Genomic DNA, 26,780 nt, shown 5'->3' with positions numbered 1-26,780 from the left:
GGATCACTATAAAATCACATTTTAGAAGAAGCTATTTTGCAAATTATAGAGAGTTTCAGGACATCTGCATGCTAAATCAAATTATAACCCAACCTGTTCTTTAATGTAGCTTTGTGAATCAATTTAGCTGCTTTACAATTCAGACTTTGCATCAACTTCAAAGTATAGTAACCAGTTTGCCTCTAGCTAAGTAAGACAGCCAATGACATTGAGCTGTCCTGATTTGATTTGTTGTCATATGTCATTGTAGCAAAGGCAGCACCGAAGTTCAGAAATTGGTAGAAAATTGGCACTTATCAACGTGTAACAGGACGCTGATAAAGGTAGCTCATGAAGAGGCATCACTATTTATTTCAGTGTGTTTTAAAGCCAGCTAAAAAGTCCTCACAGGGGCTTTAAGGAAACCAGGTCCTGATCCAAAACCAATACCTAGCCTTGTTAGACCTGAACTTTATACTACCACAGAGGCTATAGACTTCTTGAAACAGTTTCCGGTTTGAGGAACTTTTATTCTATTGATGAAAATGCAAAAATGTGAGATTTTACTATTTTTTCATTTAGTCCACATGGGACCAGGTCGTGATCCAGAAGTCCTATAACTTAACTGATGCTTGTATTTATCTATCTTTTGTTTTCAGTAAAATGTCCCCTTTCACAAAGTGCATCATCACAAAAAAGTAAAGTTTCCATGAATGTGAAACTGTGTTTTAAGAAGTCTGCAGCCTCTGTGGGGTAATATAGTCCAGATTTGACAGGTTTATATGGGCTATAGTGGTTTTAGATCTGGCTTCTTTAATCTTCTCCTAACAGCCAAATCTTGAGCCTCTAATCCAACTCTTGCTTAAGCCTCATTAATAGGAATTAGAATTAGACTTTTCCTTGTCATATTTGTCAGTCTACTGAGTGTGTGTGTTTTGGTTCTCTCTCTCTCTCTCTCTCTCTCTCTCTCTCTCTCTCTCTCTCTCTCTCTCTCTCTCTCTCTCTCTCTCTCTCTCTCTCTCTCTCGCCGGCTGTTGGTTGTCAGTGGACTCTGGCTGAGAGACACGCCTGTAAACACGGCTGAGGGCCATTGTTATTCAGTTTTACACTTCTGTACACAAGTTCTTTGCTAATAACTTTCTACTTTTCTCTGGGATTTAGTTTTGATACACTAATTAGTCACTTTATTTGTGTTTGGTTTGTGTATTCTTCAGTAAAGTTCCTCCACCTACTGTCCCCTGTGTCTTAGAGTCTGCACCTATTGTATATCCCTCTGCCTACATTGTGGTTATACCTCATATATTTAATTTGTACCACACACACACACACATTTGGTGCAATATAAATGCTACACTGTGGGCGTTTTATAAAGCAAGAGATGTATTGAATCACTTGGACATAAAACCTGGTTATGCAGTAAAATCAATTAGACCTGCTGCATGCTAAATGTAAGAGTGTTTATGACCAATAGGGGAAATAATAAATAAAGTGTCATCTTCTAAGTTCATCAGAGGAGACAGCATTCTTTCTGTCATTCATGCAGAGCAGAGCAAACCTGTTATGGCTGGCTGTGTATACATCAGTGGCTACGTCTGTGTATATTGACTTTAGGAGATGTCTCTCTGATCTCTGATTCCTGACCCTAAACTTACCTCACACACACATGCACACAAACAATAATAGGTCAGAGTCAACAAGTTAGAAAATAGGGCACCATTGGCCTGGTGGTTTCAGCACACACCTCTTAAACAGGCATCGGCTGTAGTCTTCATCATGGCGGTTAACCTCAATCCTTTTCTGCATGTTTCCCCCTACTCTTTGCTCCCCACATTTCCTGTCTCTCTTCAGCTGTCCTATCACAAAGGGCAAAATGTACTTTTTTCATCCATGGTCTGTAGCATTTCAACATTTTTAAGGATGTTCTGTCATTTGGAAAATCAGTTAGCTAAATGAATCACACTGCAAAGACTCAAATCTCAGTAAGTGTATTTGTCTTATGTCTAGTCAAGAATATCAGCATTATTAACCATCAGTCTAGGCCCAATAACTCTCTTACAGCAACACTAAAGGTGGCTAACTCGCACCTATCTTTGAACAGCAGCTGCAGTCAGTCTGGAAACACGAGGAAGGAAACGTAGCATCCAGAGCCAACTTAAATGAGTCAATAAGGTAACGTTGGACCTTGGTGTTGTAAAAATATGGACTGAAGTTATCACTCAAAGGGTTTTATCCATCAATAAAACTATTTTTGGAACACCATAACCATGTTACTGCTTCATGCAGTAGCCTTCAATCACCACAGCCGACAAACAACAAAATAATGCACAGATTCTGCAAAACATAGCAAACTTCAATACATCAAACAGTCAGTGCATTCACCAAAACTCCTTAGGTTCTGGGCATGACAGCAGAAACACAAGCATACACCTGATTTTCCTGGGAAATACCAACAGTCCTCACACATTCAAGAGGTAAACACAATTCTTCAAAACTCCTTTTATCAAATTTATGATCAAGCGTTTCACTACTATCACCTGTAGCATACTTACCTTTGTATACTGTAGGTTGTGTTCCCAATGCTCCCAGTGATACCACTGACCAAACAATACTCATGCATGATGGTGATCACAACACTGAAGAATGATTAACTATTTTGAGCTCCTCCCCAGCTCTCTAATGGCTCTTATCTCTTATGTCGTTATGACGGTCTGAGGTCAGCTACTCTGCTGAGAAGAGAGGAAACACTAAAAGACTGGATTATTGGATCAAATGTCTACACTATTACTATTTACTCAAACATGAAGCTGCACAAGACCTTGCTGTAGCAATTTACCAAATGTAATGAGTTAAATTGTCAAAATGTGCTTGTGCTTAAAAGGCGCATGGTTTGCATTAATACTAAAGTAGGACATGAATTTGATCAGCAAGATGAACCTGAGTCTGAGGTCAACCAGGAGGTATTTCTTCACAGAATCCAACTTGGAAAAAAAAACATTTCAAATGGCATCCAAAGTCATATTAAATGCAAGCTGAGTCCTTGTAATTCATGTTTTTGTTTATCTCAGATCTATACACCTACCAAACTGCAGTGAAGTATAAGTAGGACATAGTGGCATCACTGTTAGGTGTCATTACAGATGTAACAGGTCACACTTCTCAAACATGACTAAAACCAAGTCCTCAGACATTTAACCAGAGACACGCAAACACTTATTTCTGCCTGGTGATAAGTTCGTCTTTAAATGCTAATGCTAGGAATATAATCACTGACTGTATTTAAATATGGACAACACACCTCCATCTCCTCTCATTGCAAAAAAAATGAAGCCAAAAAATACCACCTCACTGGACACTGACGCATTGCATTAGTGATAGTTTTTTTAATCAAGGCTAACGCAGAAGCAATCTGGCTGGTGGAGCCATGTGATTGACGTCACACCCCCCTTAGCTAACCAAAACACATATTTAACTTACCAAGAAAAAGTCAAAAATCCCTCAGGTCGGTCAAGTCCACAGCAGAACAGATTCTTGTTTTGGTCTTGAAGCAGAAACTCATGGTTATGGAATGTTCAAGTCTTGTGTTAGTGTTTGTTACATTTTCTCCAATCCTCCTCTAGTCTGCTAATCTGGTAAGAAAACACTGCAGGGGCCTGCAATTGTCAACAAAGCAATTATAAGTCCGTCAATTAACCAATTAAAACTAAATGTCTCACATCACTTGGTGCCGGAGGATCTTTCACCAGATCATCAAAGTCATATAGCAGTCAACTTCAATAACCTAACAAATTAACATGGTGGAGTTAAATATCGATTCTACATAGAAAGTACATACAAAGTTTGCGATAGCATTCTTGCGCTATCACATGAGCCATGCAGCAAGTATTTACTGCAACTTGCACCATATAACTTCCTAGTTACCTCTCTGCACTGAAGAAGCAATCACACTAAAGCATATAAAAAGACACTGCACAAAATATGCAAAACAAACAAGCAAGGTAAGTTATAAATGAAGATAAATCATTTACAGTGTAGTGTGCATATTGATTATGTAAATCTAAAGAACTTAAACAAGCTGTCTGGATCAGGGTCAAGTTTCAAATACAAATTGAACATATCAGAGATGGGCACTCAGTTAAAAGGAGAAACTTTGTATCAGTTGATGTATCTCAAAGCTGGAAAATAATTACATCCCTTTCAAGCAACTGAGAGTAACTGCTGTCAGTGTGAGTGTCAGTGAGGTCTGATGTGGCCTGAGTGCAGGGAGAATAAATCAGTTTTCTCCTTTCCTGTGTCTTGTTTCAGAAAATCTGTCTCGAAACATCTTAGATTAAAAAGTAGAAAGATAATGTTAAACATTAACTGTTCTGAATGCTCATAATCTAGACTATTGAGTCAATGTTAACTAAAGGAAGCGGATGATGAAATTTAGACTTGAGCAGCCAAAACAGACAGACCAATCTGATAATACTGACAAGGCATTTGGTGTCAGGTTAAAATAGCCTGGCCCCTCCTCAAGGGCTTTGAATTAAGATAGTGTATCAAATAATGACTACATATTTTCCTTTGCCTGTGCAGTTAAATAAGTTACTGACATCATAAGCTGGTTTGGGTTTTAATTGTTGGGAAATTTCAGTACTTACCTCACATGGTATGTACAGAAAATGTAATGCCGATTTGAACTGCTGATTTACAGATTTCAAGATGAAAAGCATTCATTTTGTATCCTCTTCCATAAAAAAAATGCAGCTTATCCATGCTCCATTGTTCTGTTGCACTCCTTGGCCTCATGCTAGCATGAGAAACGCCCCTCCATCCACACGACTGGCCAAAGTTCAGAAAAGATCCCCAGATCAGGTCTTTGGATCCAAGTATCGACAAAAAAGAGTTTTGTACTGATATGTGTCTGTTAAAGTAATCCCATAGAAACGCTGGGTGCTAATTTCTCAGTAAACTAAGTGAAAACAGTACTCTAGAAGCAGAGGAAGACTTTCTGCTTTTACCCTTTGTTACATAAAAGCAGCATGAGAGCTTGGTATTAACCCCCCCCCCCCAAAAAAAATATAAAAAAACAAGTCCTCAGGCAGCTTTTCCTCTCATCAATGGCTGCATTATTCTCCCTTAGTTTCACATCATTTTGCTGCCAAGTGTGCTTCCTAGCTGCTATCTATATTACAAACATGTGAGCCACATGTGAAAACTGCAGCGAAGGTTATGGCGTCATAAACAGAAAGGGTAAAAACATACATGGTCTGAGCACGTGGCTGGAAGTGTGGAGCAACTCTGCGTGTGTGTGTGTGGTTTGCTTTGTGAGTAGGGTTGGAGAAAAAACATGAGGGAAGAAGCTGCCACGGAGAAAGAAAAGAAAAGATACGTCCATGTAATGAAACTCTTGTAAGGCGAACACTCTCTATGGGAGGTCTTTTCTCAGTGCTGGAGTCCAGGTAACAGAAGTGTTGGGTTTCCTGGGATGGGGAGAGACCTTTCAGAGGGAAACAACCCACAGGTGGACTATGCCAAAACAAACTGAGATGACACAAATATTTTTCTAAGGTTAACTTTCAATTTGTCCTTTTCCTCGAACTTTGGACATGTTGATGAGATATATTAAAATATTATTTTTTTAAATGTTTACAGTACATTATTTAAATCATTTTTTATGTTGCAATAGTTTCTCCTGTTGGCAACAGCCACTCAATCAGTTTTAATTTGTACAGTGCAAATTCAAGACAAAAGTTATATCTCAGGACACTTCACATACAGAGCAGGTCTAAACTAATATTTTTGTTATTGCTTTATAAACAGAGAGAAACTACCTCTGCCTCTCTGTTCAAGTGTGCACAAGTGCAAACTACGTAATACTACACTGCCAAAGTGAGATGAGGTACGCCTGCCTTAGTGCCATGTGCCCTTAAAAAAGGTTTGCAGTTAAAGCTACTCAAACGTTGAATTTGCCAACATGACAACTTTCTGTCCCGTAGCTCATTGGTTTTATCTCAGAAATCCCCTCTGTGTGCTCTGCACCATGGTCTAAAAGAACTGCCACCAGCAGCTGTGTTAAACATTGACTTTCCCACTGTTTAGGAAGCTCTCTGACATTAAGACCCCACAGGGAACTGTTTGTATGGCTGGGACTCTCCAGGCAACTGAGAGTAAATAAATGGGATGACTGTACACTCACAAATATATGTGATTATTAGATTTTTGTATTTGCTTTTTGAAAATGTAAACGTGTAAAAAATTAAGAAAAAAAGAAACTGCAATCAAATAGGAAAATAAAACTGGTATCATGTGAGAACTACTAGGCTAACTTAATTTACTGAAACTATGAACCAAAAGTGGTTGGAGGCACATTGACCTTGAAGGAAGCTGTCTTTCTCATAGAGCAGTTAGTTGAAAAAATATAAAAAAATATACAATAACGCAACAAGCTGTCAACCTTTTACAGCAACAGTGTACAGTGTTACAGCGTATAAAGTTATGTAGTGTTTTAATAACAGGCTGTGTTTAAAACAACATTCTGATTGGTCAAAGCCCTGTAATAACAGTAAGTAGTTTCAAAAACAGCCTAAAGTAGTAATACATTAGGTTTCTGAGTGAGTTGATCAAGCCAAATACTCATCAAATACAAAGCAATTTAAAAATGGCACAAGATTTATGTTCCACTTACCTTTTTTCTTCTCCAGCTTGTTTTCTGTCATATTACAGACAATTTTGTATTTTTCGGGCACAAAAGAGAAGTACTTCTAGGGTAAAACATACTTTGCCCCTTTGATTCTGTATAGCATCAAGTTAGTATATATGTGTGGAAATGTTATACAATAACCAGTGGTGCTGTGGGAGTGGAGGTATTTCTTCTTTTGACCTTGTTTAATGATTCTCTCAGCTGTCTTCGACTGCAAACTGTGTGCATAAATATTGTGAAAGACATTTAACCTGCCTGAATATTTTTCATTTAGCTATTTGTCAGATATTTAGTTGATCCCCCTCTTTCCTTGAGTAGAAAAAACCTGTCCCTAGACAGTCTTCAAGGTCGTTTTTTTTTTTTTTTTTAAATGTTAGGACTACAAATTCTGTTCCCTGAAGGAAAGGAATGAGGTACAAACACATATACATAGTATTGGATATCACGCCCTTGTGTGGCATGACTGAAGACACCTCTATTTATGTTTTTGAGGCAGATGATCTGTGAAGACATATGAGGTTCCCCCTGCACTTTAATATAGCCAACATCACAGTCATCTCTCAGTTCAATAACCTCTCAGTCTTCACTGAGCCCAGCTGCCCAGCTGCCCAGCAGTGCAACCATGTGTTGTACCTCGTTCATCTCCTTCAGGCATTTTCACCGGCTGTGAGCCCAAATTCATGGGGAAGCACAGACCTCTTGTAGGGATGCGGTGGTACAGCAGACCTGCGGGCAACAAGTCTGGGAACATGGGTAGGCTGTTTCTGATTATTGTTGGTTTAGGAGGCAGGAAAAATCCTGTGAACTGGGAGAGTTTCTCAGCTGGGGGAGGAGATGGCCACTTAACATCCAGTTTTTCAGCTGAGCGGTGGTACAGTGAGAAAAAGGATGTATCGTCTTGAGCCACACCTGACAACAACCTCTTCAAATAGTTCTTTACAATGTTGGCACATGTCTCTGGAGGGATTTTGGCCCATTTTTCCAATGCGAATTGTTCCAGCTGGTCCAAAATACATGGTTTCTGAGCATGGACATTCACTTTGAGCACCCGCCACAGATTCTTCACAGGATTTAGATCTGGGCTCTGTACACCTTGGTTTTGGTGTCCTTTAAGAACTGTTTGACCAATTTTGACGTAAGCTTTGGATCATTGTCTTGCTGGAAGACCCAGCACCGACCAAAGCCTAGGCTAAGAGCAGAGTTCTTCACGATATCCCTCAAAATGTCAACATAACTTTCTTTTTTCATGATGCCATGCACCAGAACAAGATTTCCTGTGCCTGAGGCTGCAAAACAGCCCCACAGTAAGATGCTCCCTCCACCATGTTTAATTCTGAGGACCATGTTCTTAGGGTTGAAGGACTCTCCCTTTCTTCGCCAAACATGAACAACATCCATATGCCCAAAAAGTTCCATCAGACCAAAGGATGGACTTCCAAAACTCATCTTTACCTTTCAAATGTTTATGGGTAAACCTCAATCTGGCTCTGATGTGCCGCTCTTTGAGTAAAGGGGTTCTTCTGGGACGATGGTCCTGAAGCCCACTACGATGAAGATCCCTCACAACTGTGCTCCTTCAAACATCAACTCCAATGGAGGTCAGGTCAGCAACAATCACCTTGGAAGATGTCCGGGGCTTCTTGTTGACATCTTCGACTACTTTCCACTCCAAAGTTCTTGAAATCTTGCGGTTTTCTACCACGCCTAGGTTTGTTTCTAACAGAGTTTGTCTCCTTGTACTGTGCAATGATGCAACGTACAGCTATTCTAGACACTGTAAAACGCCTGGAAATGACAGTATAGCCTTCCCCCTTATTATGAGCCTCAATTATCTTCTTTCTGAGCTCAAGACTGATTTCCATTGTCTTTGGCATGGTTAGTAAGAGTAGTCTCTCTCAATAACGTGTTCAAGTGCCCTGTTTGGAGTCCCTTAAGTAAATCTCAATGCTGTTTGAATGCTCAGGTGTTGTTAGGAAGCCAATTGACCAACAGGTGTTGTTAGGAAACAAACTGACTGCTCAGGTGTTTTAAAAGTAAAAATTCACCCCATTTTTCACTATATTTGATATAAAGCTATCCTAAAAATGTATTTTACATTCCAAAATGTACCAAAGCTACTAAAGAACACTGGTGAATGTTTGCTTATATCAAGTTTTATCAATGATTCATACATTGGGCAGAATTTAAGGAAAATGTTCAAGAATTCCTGGGGGGCTAATAATTTTGACCTCAAGTGTATATATTATATATCTAAAGAGAGAGAGAGAAAGAGAAAGGGAAAGGGAGAGACAGAGACAGAGACAGAGACAGAGACAGAGAGAGAGAGAGAGAGAGAGAGAGAGAGAGAGAGAGAGAGTTCATTAATGCATATAACATATGTAATATATGGTTGATATGTATGTGGTGAATATAATATGTAATGAATATGGTGTGTGATTAATGTATATATGGTAAGTGTAGTGTGTTGTAAATATATATTATGGACTGTATGAATTGATGTGCTTTGGCAATAACATCTCGTTGTTCATGCCAATAAAGCAAATTTGAATTTGAATTGAGAGAGAGAGAGAGAGAGAGAGAGAGAGAGAGAGAGAGAGAGAGAGGAGAGAGAGAGAGAATATAGATAGATATGAAAGACATCTGAGATCTCACACCTGACTCTGAGACCTGGGGATCTCTTAATATGTTGGAAACACCATAGTAGTATTAGGCTACAATATGTGTCCTTTGTTGAGCTGTTCCTTTATTATTTCCATCTCCTCTTCCATTTCTTCCAGCTTTGTTTAAAATGTGTGCAGGGACTCAGCTGAGTAGTGGTAATAGAAAGAGGAAATGACATAGAGCAGTCAGGTTCTGTCCAATCAGGAACAAGATGTGTTGTCCCTCCCCTTTCCGTTTTGTGAAATGTTGTTTTGTTTTTGCCCTGCAGGGTCACCGCAAAGAACACCTCATTCGCTAGAACAACCTACTATCTCATTTTAAGGCAGAATAGCAGCTACCTCTTCTCGATGACCCCAGATCAACCTACAGTACACTGCTTGAATACCCTAAACTCCATCATCAATACATTTTACTGGAAAGATAAACCACCTAGATTCAAACTAACAACTTTATACTCAATTGAATAAGCATAACCTTTCAAAATCTCACTGGCTCTATTATCTGACCACATTAACATGGAATAAAGTTTTCTTACACTTAACTACACTGCTATTATATTATTATTTCTATTCATATTTATCTATTTAGACATTTCTTATTGCTTCATTAGCATTATCAGTTTGCTTACATTCCTCTTCTTCCTCTTCTTCATTCTTCCGTTGACCCACACTTATTATTAATTTATGTATTTATTTATTTTATCACTATTCTTTACTCTTGCTCAGCTAGCCCACCTTGCATAGTTGCCCCTCTAGGGAGGATGGACGCATTGTTGAGCAGATGCTTTGGATCCAGGGGATAGGAGCACGTCTGTCAAGGGACAGCAGTCTGGGGAAGGGAATAAACAGATATTTGTTTGCTCCTGACTCCTCTGCAAATTCCTTAGGATCTGGGGTTGGCCCAAGGAAAGAGAAAGTAGTAAAGCATTAGCAGAGAAGGTAAATTTGATGAAGAAAGAAAAGAAAGAAAGGAAAGAGGTAAGAGGAAAAGATAATAAAGAAACAAAAAAATAAAAAGGGAATATCAAACCATAAACCATTAACATAATAAGGCAAAATTACAAATATTATTTACAAACAAAATATTTTGTTGCTGTCCAAGTGCCTTGCCTTTACTCACCTAATACCCCCGCAACTTCAACATCGTGCCATTAGCCTACTAATCACCATTCATCGGCCCAGCCCCACTACATACTTATTCAGCCACTGAAGTGTCCTTGGACAGGACACTGCGCCTCAAACTGCTCCTGGTGGCATATGCCGTGTCAATTCATATGAATGGCAATAGTTCATTCTGATGGGCACTTTACACAGAATCATCTACCTTCAGAGTAATAATGCAGTGTGAATGAGTGAATGTGACATGCAGTGTAACAGCGCATTGAGCAGTCAGAAGACATGAGACAGCTCTGTACAAGTACAGTCCTTTAAACATTTAGGTAATAATGCTTTTATAGGTGGTATGATGTGTGGCCCTTGTTGTAGTAGCCATTCTTTAAACTCCCTGCCAGTATTAGTGTTTAGTTGAGAATAAAATGACAGGCACAAATATGAATGGCTGCTATAATTAGACTTTAACTATGATGGAGAGGTGAGATGTATTTTTACCGGCACATTTTGAATTCAATGCTTATACACCTGATTGAAGGATTTGTATTCTTTGTCAAAAGTATCTTTAAATAGATTTTTTCTCCATCATTTCCACCCTTTTGTTTCATTTTGTTTTGAATGTCATGTTACTGCAAAGACAACATCCAATTCAAGGAGTCAGTTATATAATGACCAAATGAAGTCTTACGCCCTGCTTGTATACATTTACGATTCAATGTTCTCTGAATGTCATAAACTTCAATCTGTTAGAGGATAAAAAGAAAGCTGGATTCTGCATGAAAGGGAAAATGCATAAAAAGTGTTTTTATTATTATTAATGAATCACCTCCAGTTTGGAAGTGGATGCATAATGACATTAAGAAAAAAAAAGGTGAGACAAGCACAGTGGGCCGAAACAAAGACACAGCAACAACACAAGACCTTCCAATGAACACACCACATCCTGATTGTACACAAACTTCTTTCTGTTCCTATTATTGCTCCCCAGTGAGTCAATCACACAATTTATGACACCTTAGACAAAGCAAAAAGCAAAAATACCCACTCTTTATAAAAAAAACTTGAAATAAACAGAACAGGCAGCTGCAGTAAGGACCAGTTACTTCTCATTTCAGAAATGTAACCAAAAGGCTTAATCTTTTTCAAACACTATTTTGTTGATTTAAAAAAACTATTTGCTTTTGGTTCATCTGTAGGTTAAGATGTACTGAGCCCAACCCCAGACAAAGGTTTCAGGTTAAACGCATTGAAAACTATTACTTATGGAATGTTGAGCTAACAAATAATTTCTGGGTCCAAAACGCTCAAAAAGAGATGTAAAAGCACTCATGGTTATATTGTTTACTCCAACACTTTGTTTCTGTGTAAGTTGAGGTTATTCGCATCAGAGAGACATATCTTCAATCATTTTTCTGAGAGCATTTCCCAGCCATAATAACCATTAACATTTCCGATGTTTACAACAGCATAGACCACTGCTAGACAGTGAAAAACAGTTAAAAAAAAGAAGGGTTGATTTCTATAGTAGTCCTTGTCCCTGGAGATATGGATCTCCGTCTGCGCGCAGCTCAGAATTTAATAGTCCACTGCTTAATGCTGGCATCATGGGAGGTGGTGACTAGAGTGTGCTCATCTACCCAGGCCAGACCGCTCACGTGGTGCAACCGGTGAGCATCTGCAAATAATGAAATATGTATTAAGTTAAACAACTGTAGAGGAGTCCTGCTTCCTTAAAACAGGGCTGTTGCCACTCTTTCTATATTTGGATTTTTTTGCTGAGCAAACTCTAAGGACATCCATAACAAGCCGTGATTTCATGTGCAAGTGTGCTTACCTGGGTGCTTAATCCTTTTGTCTGGATTACTGAGGGTCCAAACATACACCATCATGTCCATCCCTCCGGTGGCAAAGTGCTCATTGTCAGGTGACCAGGCCAAGCTCACTGGTTTGGCATGGTGTCCGTAGAACTCATTTTTGACCTTGGTGAAAGAAATAAGTATTAGGAGAGACAATGACTCATTTATAAAAAAAAAACTTCAACAAGCACTTGATATGGATATGACTGACAAATACTTACTGAGTAACCGTCAGCCACATTAAAAACTGTGGCAACCTTTTTCTCATCTATCACAGCCAGATAGGCCCCATCATTTGAGTAGGCCATGTCTGTGACCGCCCCTTTAACATCCAAGGTTTTCCCCTCGTCCTTGAGAGTGTTGCCCTGAACCGAGTACAGATAGATTTTCCCATCCTGATGGATAAGAAGGAACAAAGTTAATCTCAAAACTAATGACACCAGGGAGGAATGAAGAGTGTTCTTTACCACTTCCTGTGTTTAAATGGACAATTATTACACACAATAAAGTGCTAGGGACTCACTACATGAAAGCTATCAACATCAACATACATTTAAAGATATTCTGGCCTGATTTTTCCCCTGAACTCACAGCATATCTGTGCCCAGGATCATGTGCTGTGATCTATGTAATCCAAGTCCTTAAACATCCACTTACTTTTCCCCCTACTGCAGCAGTGATGCCCCCAGGGTGTATGACTCCGACCTCTGCTTCATAGCTCATGTTGTCCAATGTGAAGACTTTCTTCTTATCCTTCAGCAGGACAACCTAGTAAACCAAAAATATTACCAAAAAAAAAGCCATCAAGATCAGACATTTGTGCTCATTGTACGGAAACTTTTAGAGACTAGATCAATATTTTGATGACATAAAATCCCGGAACGACTAAAATGTGTTCAGAGCTAAGGACAGGAAATGATGAATGAAGTATTACCTGGCCAATGCACACAGCCAGTGACAGTCTTTCTGCTGCTACTGACACGCTTCTAGGCTGGAAATCCATCTTCACTACATCAGGGGCACTACAAAAAACAGCAGTCAAAGTTATTTATACTGTAAATAAGCTTCGAAACACACTGAGGCCACAAAATGAATGACTTCTGACAGCAGGTTTTCAGTTTTAGATGAAGAAAACAAACAAATTTCATCCGCGCCTAAAACTCCAAAGTAACCTCTAACAATATCACATCCAAGATTTAAAAAACACATATCGGTGTGGGCACATTTAATCAAAAAATTAACTCCAATTAACCATCAATCGGTTGAAATTGACATCAACTTTGACAAATTGAATCGGTTAATTCTGTTCAAGATTAACGCGCTCAACAAAATAGGGCGACATCACTAAAATTCCTGTACAGTTTCCCTCATTGTTGTTACCTGCACATCAACAACCCTTACCAGTACTCCTTCTTGCTGAGGTTGGTGTAGCGCAGGGTATCGTCCATGCTGCAGGTCACCAGCTCCTCTGCTTCGTTAAAAGCCATCTTGCTCACCAGGTTGCTGTGGCCTTTTCCGCTGAAGCAGTTGTTCTCACCAGTATGTGCATCCCAGTAATGTGAGGCGCTTGGTTCAGGAAAAAAACAAAAAACAACTGTACATACATATATTCAATATTGCTTGATTTTGGCAACATGATGCACACTCTGACATAAAGAGACACAGTGGAGTGGGGCGAGTAAGTGACTTTGAGAATTTGAAAGGTAAGCCTTTGTTAAGAGTATCTAATTATCTAAATGATTCTAATGTAATCATCTGGTATTTACTGTGCGTGAATGAGCCCCACACGCTGCTCCACCTCAATAACTGAAAAACACACACAATTGAAACACTAAGACATGTAACATTACATTTGTGCATTACACCACAATCCTGAACCTCTTGGTAGTTTCATCAAAATCACAAATTAGTTAAATTTAGAAAAACAACTGCCAGAATAAACCACTAACTACTGCTACTGATTGATCAAATTTAATTTCCAGCGACATTTAATTCTGCTGGTTTTACCTTTCAGTCATTTATTATTTATTGAAACTCTAAGCTTTTAATTAAAGGCTGTGCACCTTGAGGCTATACACCGCAAGCCCTAATTAGAACTAATTTGTTTAAAAAAAAAAATGATATGCTTTTATTTCAGCTTTATAAAGAACCAATGAGAGAGTCAGGAAAGGCAAAAGGCAGCAAAGGGCCTGGGTAAGGATTCTGCCCCCTGCAGCGAGGACTAAGCATTGATACACAGAGCGGCTTGAACAATTTTAAGATGACTTTCATAACCCGGTTTTCTTTTAACATTAACATTTTGACAGGAAGAGCTTGAAATTTGTGCCAGATGGCCCATGTCCAGCTGTCAATAATAACTAACCATTAGCTTTAGATCAGTGAAGTACAGCCGAGTGAATAAGACTCATCTGCGTCCTTCAATTCCTACAGACCATCCTTCCTGCTATAACAATCTATCACCACTATAATCCCATTAAATCTAAACATTGTTTAGAAAAATTACCATTCGGTGAGTGATAAAGAATAAATAAACAAATTAATAAATAAAACCCTCCAACAGGGAAAGGAGTGAGCGGGGTCATGCAGTTAGACAAGTGATGTAACGTCAAGATATGAATGACACGAACAACAGTCTTCACTGAATCCGCCCATCAAATATGTTCTACATAAAGTCTTTGACTCATGGGTCACAGAATGAGGTTTACTATCATAACATGCATCATTTGAGCATTGAAAGGATATTGACATGTCCATCATTACTGCCAGAGTAGATGTATGGTCGTCCCTCACTTTTGTGAACCGTCAGACACTGGATGGATTTGCTGTGACCCTGTAGGATAATAAAAAGTATATATAATCAGATATATTTATAATGGCACATAAAAAAAAGATGTTTACTCCTGGACCATGATGTTCATTTCTTTGTAGCATATTAGTTTCATTCAAAGCTGCACAGCTATTTTTAGAAGTCTCTGTGGTGGGCTGATAGAAAGTGACTGGCATGTTTTTTTCTTACTGCAGTCTATGACATGAAATACACTTAAATAAATAAAGTATGATTCCGTTGTTGGGTCAACAACCCCTATGATGACATTTTGAAAGGACTGAAGCTGAACAAAGAATAGAAGTGCGATGATTCAACATCCATCCATCTCCCCCTCAACTCTATGCTTGTAACAAGCTTCTACTCCTTGATTTACTTTACAGAAAGGTTGATCTATCAAACATTTACTTTATGTCAGACACAGAGATCACATCTCAAAGGCCTCAGCTGTTTACTAATTCATTTAAAAGGGCACATTCAAAGAGTTAGGACATAAATACAGAGGGAATGTCCTGATAATGTGTTGTTTTAGCTGCTGTGTGGGAATACAGAGAAATCGAGTAAATGTTAATATTTAAAACATGTACATATCCGTTTTTAAATTAGCAAAAACTCTGAATAATTTTCTAGCGCTAATTTAATATTTAGAAGAACCAATACCTGAATCTACAAATGTTTTGTTATTCAAAATATCTTTCTTTCCCACTCAAAAAAAGGCAGCATCAACTCAAACACACTGTTTTGTCACTACTTAAGACTTCTACTGATAAGATCCAGGAACAGTGACTTTGAATTCTTGGAAGTCTGACCTTAATAACACGTATGGGCCGGTCAGGGTTGTTCTTGTCCAGGTAGTTGATGTATCCTGACAAGGAAATGCCGAGAAGGTGGTCCTTCTGCCACAGGCAGCCCAGCTGCTGGTCTGTCACATCGGAGCCCATGTTGAAGGTGGTGACAGCCGTACCTGCACCCACATCCCAGAGTTTCACCGTCTTGTCCCCTGAGGCAGAGATGAGTTGGGAGCTGTCAGGGCTCCAGCAGATCTGAATGATTTAAAGCAGGAGGGATTAAAGGATGTAATACTGATATGCATGTAAACAAAGTAAACGTTAAAAAGACCTTAAAGTCATTGCTTAGTGACAGAAACATCAAAGTTATTCAGTAAACAAAGAAACTAATGGAACAATCTAATCAACAACATGAGAACAGAAGGATAATAATCTCTAATACCTACTCTTTGATGTCCTATCAGTAAGTTTGATGTATGTTTTTTTTTTTTTTTTTTATTGCTGCCGATGTGACATCAGCACAGTAAAGTTACCACCCATTCTGTATACACTACTCAGTCTGCATACTCACTATGACTAAAGCTTACTTTCTAAGATAACAAAAAAAAACCATCCTAATAAAAAGGTAAAAGAGATCATTTTTCTACATTCAGACGAGACAGCTGGACAACATTTATAATGACTGTGATGTAAAAGGACTTACTGCATAAATTCCTCCTTTGTGGGCCTTTTCTCCACCCAGTGCGCTGATGAATTCCCCAGTCTTTCCTTCGTACATAAACATCTGTGGAAATGTTCGCTTCATTAGACATCCACCTTTTTTGTGTACAGTCCTTTCTTTTTGTTATCAATCATGCTACTTTTGTATGACACATCCCTTATTCAAATTTAGATTATTTCACAACGATATGACCTTCATGGTTACTAAGATTATTAGAGCAGAGGGAACATCTTTTTAAATATCTTCATACAAGCACAGGGCAAACCTGTTCATCTATTTCTCACCTTGCCATCAGCTCCAGCCGTGACGAAGTGCGCTCCATCAGGGGAGAAACGAACACAGTTGACAAACTGGTTGTGGTCCTTTGAGGAGAGACAGAGGTAGAGAAAAAGAGAGAAAAATTATCCAAAAAGAATGATCATGCCATCTATTAGACACTCTATATGTATATGTTAGGTTAAGTCCTGTACCTTGTAAATTATCTTTGTAAAGGATACATGACATTACAAGTCGCAAAAGGAACAAATAAATGTAGTTATTCCTCCTAGTCTTTGCTTATTATTCAACATCAGAGCTTTTCAGGACTTTGGTTGGAAACAAAAAAAGCACTGCAGTTCAGATTACAAGAATAGCATCAGCTTCAAGAACCATACAGAGGAACGGATACCCTAAGGCTCTCCGGAGGGAGCCATGTATTCTGATCAAAGCAGCCAAGGTATTGTGTATTGTAAATTAATAGCTGCATAGACTCAAATGTACTGAACAACCTCCTCTTAAACCAATTACAAGAGCTGATGGACCAGTGAGCAGCAGAGCAATGGTGCTATTCTGAGAGCAACAGAGAACACTGGTCAGCATAGCAGAATGTGAGCTACAGTTGTGCACTGAAAAAAAGAACGGACTAATTCCTAAGAATAAAATAAAAAAAAGCAACAAGGATTTCTGAGAAGGAGACAACATTTAAAGGTTTAGTGCTTTGAAACATTTCACATGTTTGACATGCCTGCTTCTACGTATGAGACTCGTTGATGCCTTAAATATTTACGGGGGAAGTGGGTTACGTAATACGGAAAAAGACAAACAAGGCAACCACTGTCAAAACCACCAGAGTGAGATAAACCTGAGATGACCAGAGGACATTAAACATAAGAAAGCTGGTAAGTAAGGTCACCAAAAATACAGAAACCACATTTACAAAAGATCAGTCTTTTGTGACAACAGACTGCAGGTTGGTTGGACAGATCCAGCTAAACCAAGTTGGCTCAAACTACTTTGTTTAAACACAAATAACCCTTTCTTAAAGCTACATAAAAAGATGTGAGGGAAAATGTAAATCTCTGCAACTTACATGTTTTGTGTTTTTAAACTTGAAAGGAGGCCCCTCATAGAAGGAGCCTGTGGTGTCATCACTGCCAGTGGCCAGGCGGAAAGGGCGGCTCTGCTTTATGTCCACACTGTTGATTAATTTAGAGTGGCCTGAAATTTCCCCGACTGAGGAGCCAGTATCCCAAAGGATTGCTGCCCCAAACCTAAAGAAGGAAATGAACACAGAAATATTACAGGCCTCTGTTAGGGCTTAAAATGACAACATGCTCCTGAAATTTCATCTGAGCAACCAGAGCATTTGTCTGAGTGTGGGTGGTTAATGTAGTGCAGCCCTTTTTTCCATTTCTGTATAAAATGTTTGCTAATACAGTGACTGGTGGTTGATTAGTAAGGCCTGCTAAGAGCTCCTCTTAGCAGATACTAACAACCCCTGTTCTGTTCAATTTAATGATAACCTAACCACTCAAATGTCCACTTGATTGGTCAATATTACCCTTCAATAACCCCCTTCATTGTTATGTGATAGAGAGCAAACTAGCATGAAATCGGAAGAGCTGAAGAGAAAAGATGAAGAGACTTCTAAAGGGATTTATTTTGTAGTTCTGTTAACATTATAGAAAATGTAACTTCTGAAGTAGGTGATGGTGGAGGTGAATAAGGATGCACCAACGGCAAAGAAGGCTCACAGTTCTCTGAGACTGTGGCTCAAAGACTTGGAATGGCATCGCTATAAAAGAAAGACAGCACAGCGTTCACTGTAAAGCCTGTAGCTGTGTTTCACCTTTATTTTCGGTGGGTGCGCTTACATTTTTCATACTACTACTACTTGATACGCCAAGAAATATGACTATGGTACAACATTTTTGCTAAATATCTAAAATATCTTAAACACACAAAAAACAAGGCCAATAGAGATAAACAAGTGAAACAGCTCCTCATGAGTCATAGCCAACCAGCAACCTCTGGTCTCAAACTATGAAGCCCATGCGGAAGTGTTATAAACTGCAATTCATTGAGAATCCGAGAATCGCTCGAGGCTGGCTGCAGAAACACCGGAAATCACATACACACCAATTCAAGAAAGACGATCTTTGCAGCATTAATAAATATGTTTACGGCCTAGTTCAAAAAATGGCTTGGCTCTACGAAGCTAATCTCTCTATCGGCACACAATGTATGGGGGGGAATTTTTTTCTCACAGGACGGGAACACATAGCCGTTGGTTAGGAGGCTCAAACTCCGCCTCTTACATCACACTATGCCTGGTTGAGCTCAGCATTTCCAATATTGCTGCCGCTGTCGATTGGCTTCAAAACAGCGCTCATGAACAGATGGGTGATGTCACGGATACTATGTTCATTATTTACACAGTCTATGGTCATAGCATGTCCAATAAGCATTGTCCTTTCATTTACTCGAGTGAAACCTTCTTATACTCACTTCTCTCGCCCTTCTCCAACTAAGGCAATCCTCTGGTTATCTGATGTCCATGCAATGTCCTTGATTGGGCCTGAGAAAGGGGTGAACTCGTTCTTGAGCAGGTGCTCCTTCTGGGTGGTGTCCCAGATACGGAGCTTTCCAGACACATCTGAGGATTTTGAAAAAAAAATCATTGTATTACAATATTGACATGACCGTTAATACAATATGCACAATTTTCTTGACTTGTGTTCATGGATGTGTTGCTTACCTCCAGATGCGATGTAGAATCCACTGGGGGAGTACTTGGCAACGTTAACGTTATGTGCATGTTCCGTGTAAATATCTGCTATAGCTGGGTTCTGCAAAAGTCAGGAAATGTAAGACATTTGTGACAAACATCAGACAGCGAAGAAGAATTATTTTTTTCTCAGCCTTGGATCTGGTCCTCACATTTTATGTCACTGTTAGTCTGTTCCTATTGGTTATCACATTGTATTAATGAGAATAACGACAAGGGCGCAGCTGTATGGCCGTCTCCACTGGGGCAAGTAATGAGGTGATCAAAGGTTGCTCAGTGAATCTCTAAAAAAGATCAACTCCTAACTGCAATATCTTCATGACATGCTACGGTACTGCTTCCTGATTTAACACCAAGCAGTCCACAGAAGATCAAATTTTTGCTGACCTGCAATATTTGAAGCTCACACCTTAATGTTTTAGTAACTTGACACTGAACTCTTACACCATGTACATTAGCAGTGCCATTTCCATTTGAATTTGGCATGATGAGTTCTTATATATGTGATCACTTCAGCCTGTTACACAGGTGTGATTTCTGCATTGTCATCATGACAATTATGACTAATGGCTTTAGCAACACCAATGCTGGTGTAAAGACACAAACATAGCTAAGAAATGTATGCATGGATTAATAAAAAAGTATAACATTACATCAATGTTCCTGATGATGACACACTTCCCATTGGTATACAGGAAGTTGTTTCCTTTGGGATCACCGCCAATCACTTTTGAAGTTCCCCTCTCCATCTGTGGGAGGCTGGCGAATACATGCTCTGAAAAGTACACGTGACAAGAAAGGTGACAGACGGAGAACGTCAATCATTAGAGGCTGACACAACTTAAATGAGCCCACGCGGATGAAAGTTGGCCTTAAGTACTCCATCAGGGACTGTATGCGGACAGAACATATTCCACTGAGCATGAAGGGCAATATGACTACAGAAACTGAAATGTCCTTGCTGCCACTGCCAGGACTACTCTCTTTCATAACAACTCATTCAGACAAATGAGAAAATTAGGAATACAGAACATAATCTGCATAATATTGTATCGGCAGATAAATTGGCAAATATGAACATTTCCAGAATCAAGCTTCAAGAAGTCAGCTGTTTGAAAGTATTCTTAAGTGTCAGAAACAGATAGCAAATTGCTGTTTGCACTACTTGTAAAGCACAGGTGATGGGGGAGGAGCAAAACCCCACTCCTTTGACACCACCAGTTTAATTATGCATCTCAACAACTGTTACACAAAAGAGTTTCTGAAAGTAAGAACCAAAACTTGTCAACCAGCGACCACCCAAAGGTAGAGGAGGCTAACAAAAAAAGAATTGAATTTATTGCTTTTGAAAAGCAGCCTTTCAGCATGGTAGAAGATGAAGGTTGAAGTTTTTATTTTATTATTGTGTCATGCATACAATCATATGCCCAGCCTGCATGGGCTTACAAGACACCATAAATTTGTGCAGTCCAGGGTCAGAGTGAACAGCACGATCATTCATTGTAAGGAAACTGAGGGAGAAAATTACAACTGAAAAAAAAGGAAATAATACAAATAAAAAAGCACACTACTCAAAAAGACTACCTTGTCTTTTTTCCAGGCTTTTGTTACAAAATTAGCTAGTTTGAACACGTCACAATTAAACAACCAATGTAGTTTTTGTACATCAGTCCCTCACAATATTTCAGGCTTTTTGCAGGCAATTGCTTGAAACTATCTTTTTCTGAGGTCATCATAATTTGTACAGTAAAAAAGAAAAAGGGACTCTGTTTCCACTTCATTGAAATCACACATCTCACAGAGGGATATTTTTTAAATGACTGACCTCAATGGCCAGAGGAAGAATACCAGATCATAACTGCGCAACTAAAGATCTTTGGCCTCTAGATAAACGAGACGTGACATATAATTTGTGGATGAAATTATGCTTGATCTGCACATATGTCCTTAGTTTTGGTTTGGTTTTGGTATCAGTGCTGGTACTGGCCAAAATTAGTTTGAAAATATCACCATATAAGATATTAGCAAATAATATTGTGCATCCCTAATGAAAATGCAATATCATTCAGAAGAATCACTAAGTCCTGAGGACTGTGACTTTGCAGACGACTACTCTATCCTTATGAGTTAACGACTCAGACCAGTTCCACAGACTTGCTAAGCAGTGGGGATTTTCCTCCAAAGAGGACTGTACTGCCTGTACTAAATGAGTTATCACTAAAGCTTGAACGCCACAATAGTACATGCACTTCCTGCTTCATCTTTTCTCCCCACTTATTTGTTGTTGCATGTTTCTATCTTATTGGTGTCAAATTAAATGCTTATTATTTCACTGTTTCCATTATTCACCTAAAACACATGAAATACAAAGAGATAAAGATGATTTACATGTATGTTGATCACTGCTCACCACAAAGGATGGGGGCAGTATTTACCGACCATTTAATCTGGAGCTGTAATGAGGTTGATGTAATTACTGAGCTTCCGCATTTAGCTTCCACACTTAGATTTTGTTGACGACAAAATTGCTCTTATCAGTTCAATAATCTCCACATTAAATTATAGTCAATCGTTTCCACTCAGTGCTTGAAGCTCAGCAGAAAGAACACATCCAGAGTGATTTCCTTCCTCAGTGTGTTTCCCTGCCTGTCAGCCAGCCTCTGTCTGGACTTGTCATAACAAAGCGATGCGAGCTCAACTATTTCCTCACACTGACGTTAGCTACACTGGCTAACGCTAACTTGAATGAACAGTCTGTACTGACGTGGCATTTGAGAAAGATCATCAGAACAAAACAATGGTTCGTTTAAGTCGCAGTTACGATCATTAAATTAGACTGAATCCATGCAAAACGTGGGTTTTGTCTTTCGTATGCGATATGATTTGTCAGACTCATGCAGCTATGGGCGAGGTTAGCTAGCAGCGGGCTACCTGCACGACTAGCTCGTCTCTGCTAAATCATATCACACAAAAGCAAAGCATTTTTTTAACTTCTCATTCTTAAACAAAGCAGACTTACTCAGATCACACGACATTTTCCCTGCTGGTCACTGGCTAAGCGTTACTCTTCTAAATGAATGAAGTAGTGGAGACAGTGAACCTCCCTGGCTGTGCACTCCCTGATCACACAAACACGGAAGCGGGTGCAGCTCCTTCTGTGCCTGGCTTTGCCCATATATAGTAAACTCATATAGCACACTGCTGCTGTCAGCCACTAGCCATGCACTGATCCCTCTGAGATCATTTATCCCTCACCACTGTCTTTCAGGCAAGGCAGTATCTTACAGTATTTCTCAATTGCCAAAACACATTTCTGGACGCTTTTCTCAACACTGTAAGCACAAAACCCAATTTTCAAACTATATTCACCAAACCTCTGACTCTTCCTGCAAAACCAAACAATGTTGTCAGATCATACCCCGAGTCAATCAAAATTAAAAACAACACTAAGCAGTCATTACACACTACATCAAAACATTGAAAACACAATGATCAGGACATGAAGCTGTAGAAATAATGTTTATTGTTCACAGTAGGCTAAATTAATTTTACAAGAAAAAAAAATCCTCTTTGAATTTAGCATCTGTATACAGTAAAAATAAAGTGACAATAAATATAAATGAGACGAACATTACAGTGTAATCCACAATACTACGTGCTGGGTCAGGCTACAAGACTTCATCCACATCACAGGCCACATTCTCCCTGGCCAGGCAACGGGGGGGAAAACGCCGGATCCAGGCTTATATTGGTTTCCTCACATCATTAGCCACGAGTGTGATCCATTTTGAGTGGTTGTGTCTAAGCTGTGACGCCTGTGCTTCAAATGTGTTTAACTTTTGCTACCTGTGCTTACCATTATGCAACACAATTGCATCACAGTGAAAAATGTGTTTGAGTGAGTGAGAATGTGTTTGCAAGTTGTGTCTAACAGGTGAAAAGTGCTGATGGTTTTGCAAGATGTTAGACTGATTCAATACATGGGTTCAGGCCGCTAAGGAATTTGGTTCAGACAATAGGGTTTAGTGTTTATGCAACTGAGAAATACTGTAACTGTACCAAATAAAAATTGGAAAGGTTATCTTTTTCTTTTTTGTCATTCTTTTTAGTGCATTTTTTCAGTATTTCTTTGTTCACCACAAGTTAACAAATTATATATAAGTTATACAAAACCAACAAATAGAAAAATACAAAAAATACAAAAAATTATATGATGATATTTCACCCAAAATGGAAAGGTTATCTTAAGTTTGTGCCATCACATGTAAAACATTCAGGTCACCGAGTCAGGTTATGTTTCTTTTTCTTTTTAAGGATATGTCTCTGATGTTCTTTTAAAATTAAAATAAATTAGAACAAGTTCCGTAAAAAAAAAAAATCAAATGGGCTACTGAGTGATAGATGAGGACGGTATTAAAAGTGAAATGTAGGACCTATAGTTACAGCCAACTTGTACTGAAAGTTTGTCATTTCAGTGCATAATGCACAAATAAATCTGATGTGTGCGGAAGCCCTAAGCAGACATGCATTCATTCATTTGATTTACCCACTTTCCCATGACAACAAGGTCATTTCTGAACTCTTTTTTTTATCTCAACATCTTTTTCCCATTATTTCAAAACTTCCCATTATGACATATTAACTTATCTCATTATCTTTAGGGGGGTGATTTTCTGGTGATCCAATAACATGAAATTACTCATTGCTGCTTATGCAGTGATTAAGCTAGTCAGTGGTACAGTGTGGGAATACTGAGCCATATTCAACAGTCAGATTCTAGATTAAAATGCTCCTCTGCTCTGCACTTCCCATCGGGGAAGCTTCAATGGCCTTCGAGGACAAAACAAATTAGTTTGAACACAAGAACCACTCTTCTTCTTTTTCTTCCAGCTGATGCGTTTTGGACCACTCAGTACATGCAACAACTTAGTATGGCCATATAAGCTTGACTGTTCTTTGTTACTGCAGGAACATGGCAGTGTAAGATTGCAGCTTCAGTGGAAAGGGACCTGTTCCTCTGTGGGTGTAAAAGACTCATTCTAAGTTCACAAAATCAAAACGATTTCTATATTTAGTTAATTATACTCTTATTTAAACATACTTATGACTATAATATTCCAATTCTAGCAAGTCGGTTCTTCTAAATGCCTCTAAATGCACTGTACCTTTAAGATTATCTCTGTTTATTTTGTGCTCCATGTCTCTGGGGACAGTATCATCTGATGTTAACTCAAGATTTTGAGAAACTGAAATTAACTTGTAATCACGGGAAATGGAGTAGCCTAAATAAAATGGATGCATCCTAGGGCTTCCGTATGTTTCATTTTGGCAAACATATTTTTGAGATAGGGGAATAGAGCTGGTAAAACTGTTTTCAAGTCATCTGAATAGAAAATATATTTTATACTCTGCAGTTCCAGAAATGAAGACACATAAGTCACCAGTTTTTTGTCCATCTTTCAGTTTCAGAAGTTGTCAGTGGTGCACCCACAAAGGTCATTATACAGTCCTTTTAACACTTGGCTCTACTCATATGATATCCAGTGCTTTCACAGGTTATATTCCAGAAAGACAGAAGCACAGACTGAGCATTTTTAACAAAAATCCCTGCGAGCCTGCCCAAGAGCTCAAGCTGGGGCAAAATTTGTAGAAATGACATAAGCATGAATAACCAAATGAATGCCTCATAAGGTAAAGGAGGACATTTAAAAAATATCAGAGTGTAGCCAGCAGTTTCACTGTGGGGTTTTTTAAAATCTTCTGTCCCCCTGTGAGTCAGTGTATGGTCATGTCACTTGCCTGAAATAGGACTGGGAATCCCCATACACATTTAAGTTGTCTCATTTCACAAAGTGGGTCCCAGCTACATCAAATATGATTTTTTAACATTTACCCAAAGACAATTACACAGACAGTGCCATGCAGGAATCATAATTGACAAAAAAAAAAGGCATGAAAATGTGTATTCTCGACATAAATCTTCACATTGAGTACCACTGGACACCACTGTGTCTGAGCTTAGCTCAGGGGGCACAAAACTCTGACACAATAGCTATAAATCCTGGTATGTTCCAGGGGGCCTGTCTGGCTTTGTGAGCCCTGAATCATTCAGTGTAAAGGAGAGAGTGTAACCTGTGAAAAGCAGGTAGAAGCTGCAACATCATATTATTAGTTTAAGAAGTAGTCAGGTCTACTTTTTTTTTTTTTTTTTTTTTTTTACACCTCTCTATATTGTTTGGCTCCTTAATTCTATATTTCCATCTTTTTTTTCTATGCCACCCCTCCTCCAGATTTAATAGGCCTATCAAACCTGCCTTTGAACCAACCTTGTTTTAGGACCTTTAAAACGTGTTTTTGGTTATAGCCGACTTGTTGGTTATTTGACTTGTAGCTTTGGATTATAAATTGTTCATCATAACATATGTTTTGTGTTTTTATGGGTTTATTACAGTGGCCCTGAAGGACAAAACAAATTAACGCATTAACGCAAATTAAAAAAGATGAAACACTTTTACGAAGTTGGAGAAAAATTTGTATTTTGGAAAACAAATTTACATTTAAGAAAACAAATTTACAAAACCAAAAAACACTTTTACAAACGGTGAGACAATTTACAAACGGCGAAACACTTTTACCATTTCTGAAACAAATTTACATTTATTTTAAACGGAAAGGGACTGTCCAAATACAGGAAGTGATCCGGGAGTGATCGAGTGAGGGGTCATTTAGTTTGTTTGGATGGAGAGAAACCAAACGGAGCAACGTTTGGTACTGGTACTCCGTTTGGTACCGGATCACCTCCGGTGTTTGGTACATTCCCTTTCCATTAGAAATAAATCTAAATTTGTTTCAAAAGTGTTCTGTCGTTTGTAAAATTATTTCATAGCTTGTAAATGTGTTTTTTTTTTTTTAATTGTACATTTGTTTTCTTAAATGAAAATTAGTTTTGGCCTTGGTAAAAGTGTCTTGCTAATGTACTTTTGTTTTATAAAATGTAAAAATGTTTTCCAATATGTAAATTTGTCTCCAACTTTGTAAGTGTTTAATCTTTTGTACAACTATCAACCAGCTGTTGACATTATTATATTTTTTAAACTTTATTTTAGATGTACAT

At 38.7% G+C, this 26,780-nt stretch overlaps 2 protein-coding genes across 2 annotated transcripts in view; both read right to left on the bottom strand.

Moving 5' to 3' along the window:
• Positions 1-6,701, bottom strand: part of slc2a9l2 (solute carrier family 2 member 9, like 2) — a 160,823-nt gene extending 154,122 nt beyond the window's left edge. Inside the window, exon 1 of the mRNA XM_034702126.1 lies at positions 6,647-6,701. The gene's annotated coding sequence lies outside the window, so the exon portion shown is untranslated. The remainder of the gene's footprint in view (positions 1-6,646) is intronic.
• A 4,507-nt stretch (positions 6,702-11,208) lies between these two features.
• wdr1 (WD repeat domain 1) lies at positions 11,209-22,827 on the bottom strand. The gene is made up of 15 exons (XM_034687346.1): positions 22,686-22,827; positions 20,320-20,441; positions 19,637-19,727; positions 19,387-19,534; positions 17,969-18,149; positions 16,905-16,982; positions 16,603-16,683; positions 15,921-16,154; positions 15,030-15,117; positions 13,689-13,845; positions 13,222-13,309; positions 12,945-13,055; positions 12,509-12,682; positions 12,266-12,410; positions 11,209-12,106 (listed from the first exon to the last, which is right to left on the bottom strand). The coding sequence occupies exons 1-15, from the start codon at positions 22,699-22,701 to the stop codon at positions 12,000-12,002; spliced, it is 1,821 nt and encodes a 606-aa protein (XP_034543237.1). The 5' UTR covers positions 22,702-22,827; the 3' UTR covers positions 11,209-11,999.
• Between the last annotated feature and the right edge of the window lie 3,953 nt (positions 22,828-26,780).

This window comes from Notolabrus celidotus, chromosome 1 (assembly GCF_009762535.1).
Source record: "Notolabrus celidotus isolate fNotCel1 chromosome 1, fNotCel1.pri, whole genome shotgun sequence".
Lineage (NCBI taxonomy): Eukaryota > Metazoa > Chordata > Actinopteri > Labriformes > Labridae > Notolabrus > Notolabrus celidotus.
Note: the sequence above shows the minus strand (reverse complement) of the source record. Positions and strands in the feature narration are given on the sequence as shown.

Excerpts from the sequence above, each read along its gene's own strand:
- wdr1 (XM_034687346.1), bottom strand. Across the intron at positions 18,150-19,386 it reads GTTGGAGAAGGGCGAGAGAA|GTTTGGGGCAGCAATCCTTT; the intron begins GTGAGTATAAGA and ends TTCCTTCTTTAG. Across the intron at positions 16,155-16,602 it reads ACAAAGGAGGAATTTATGCA|ATCTGCTGGAGCCCTGACAG; the intron begins GTAAGTCCTTTT and ends TAAATCATTCAG.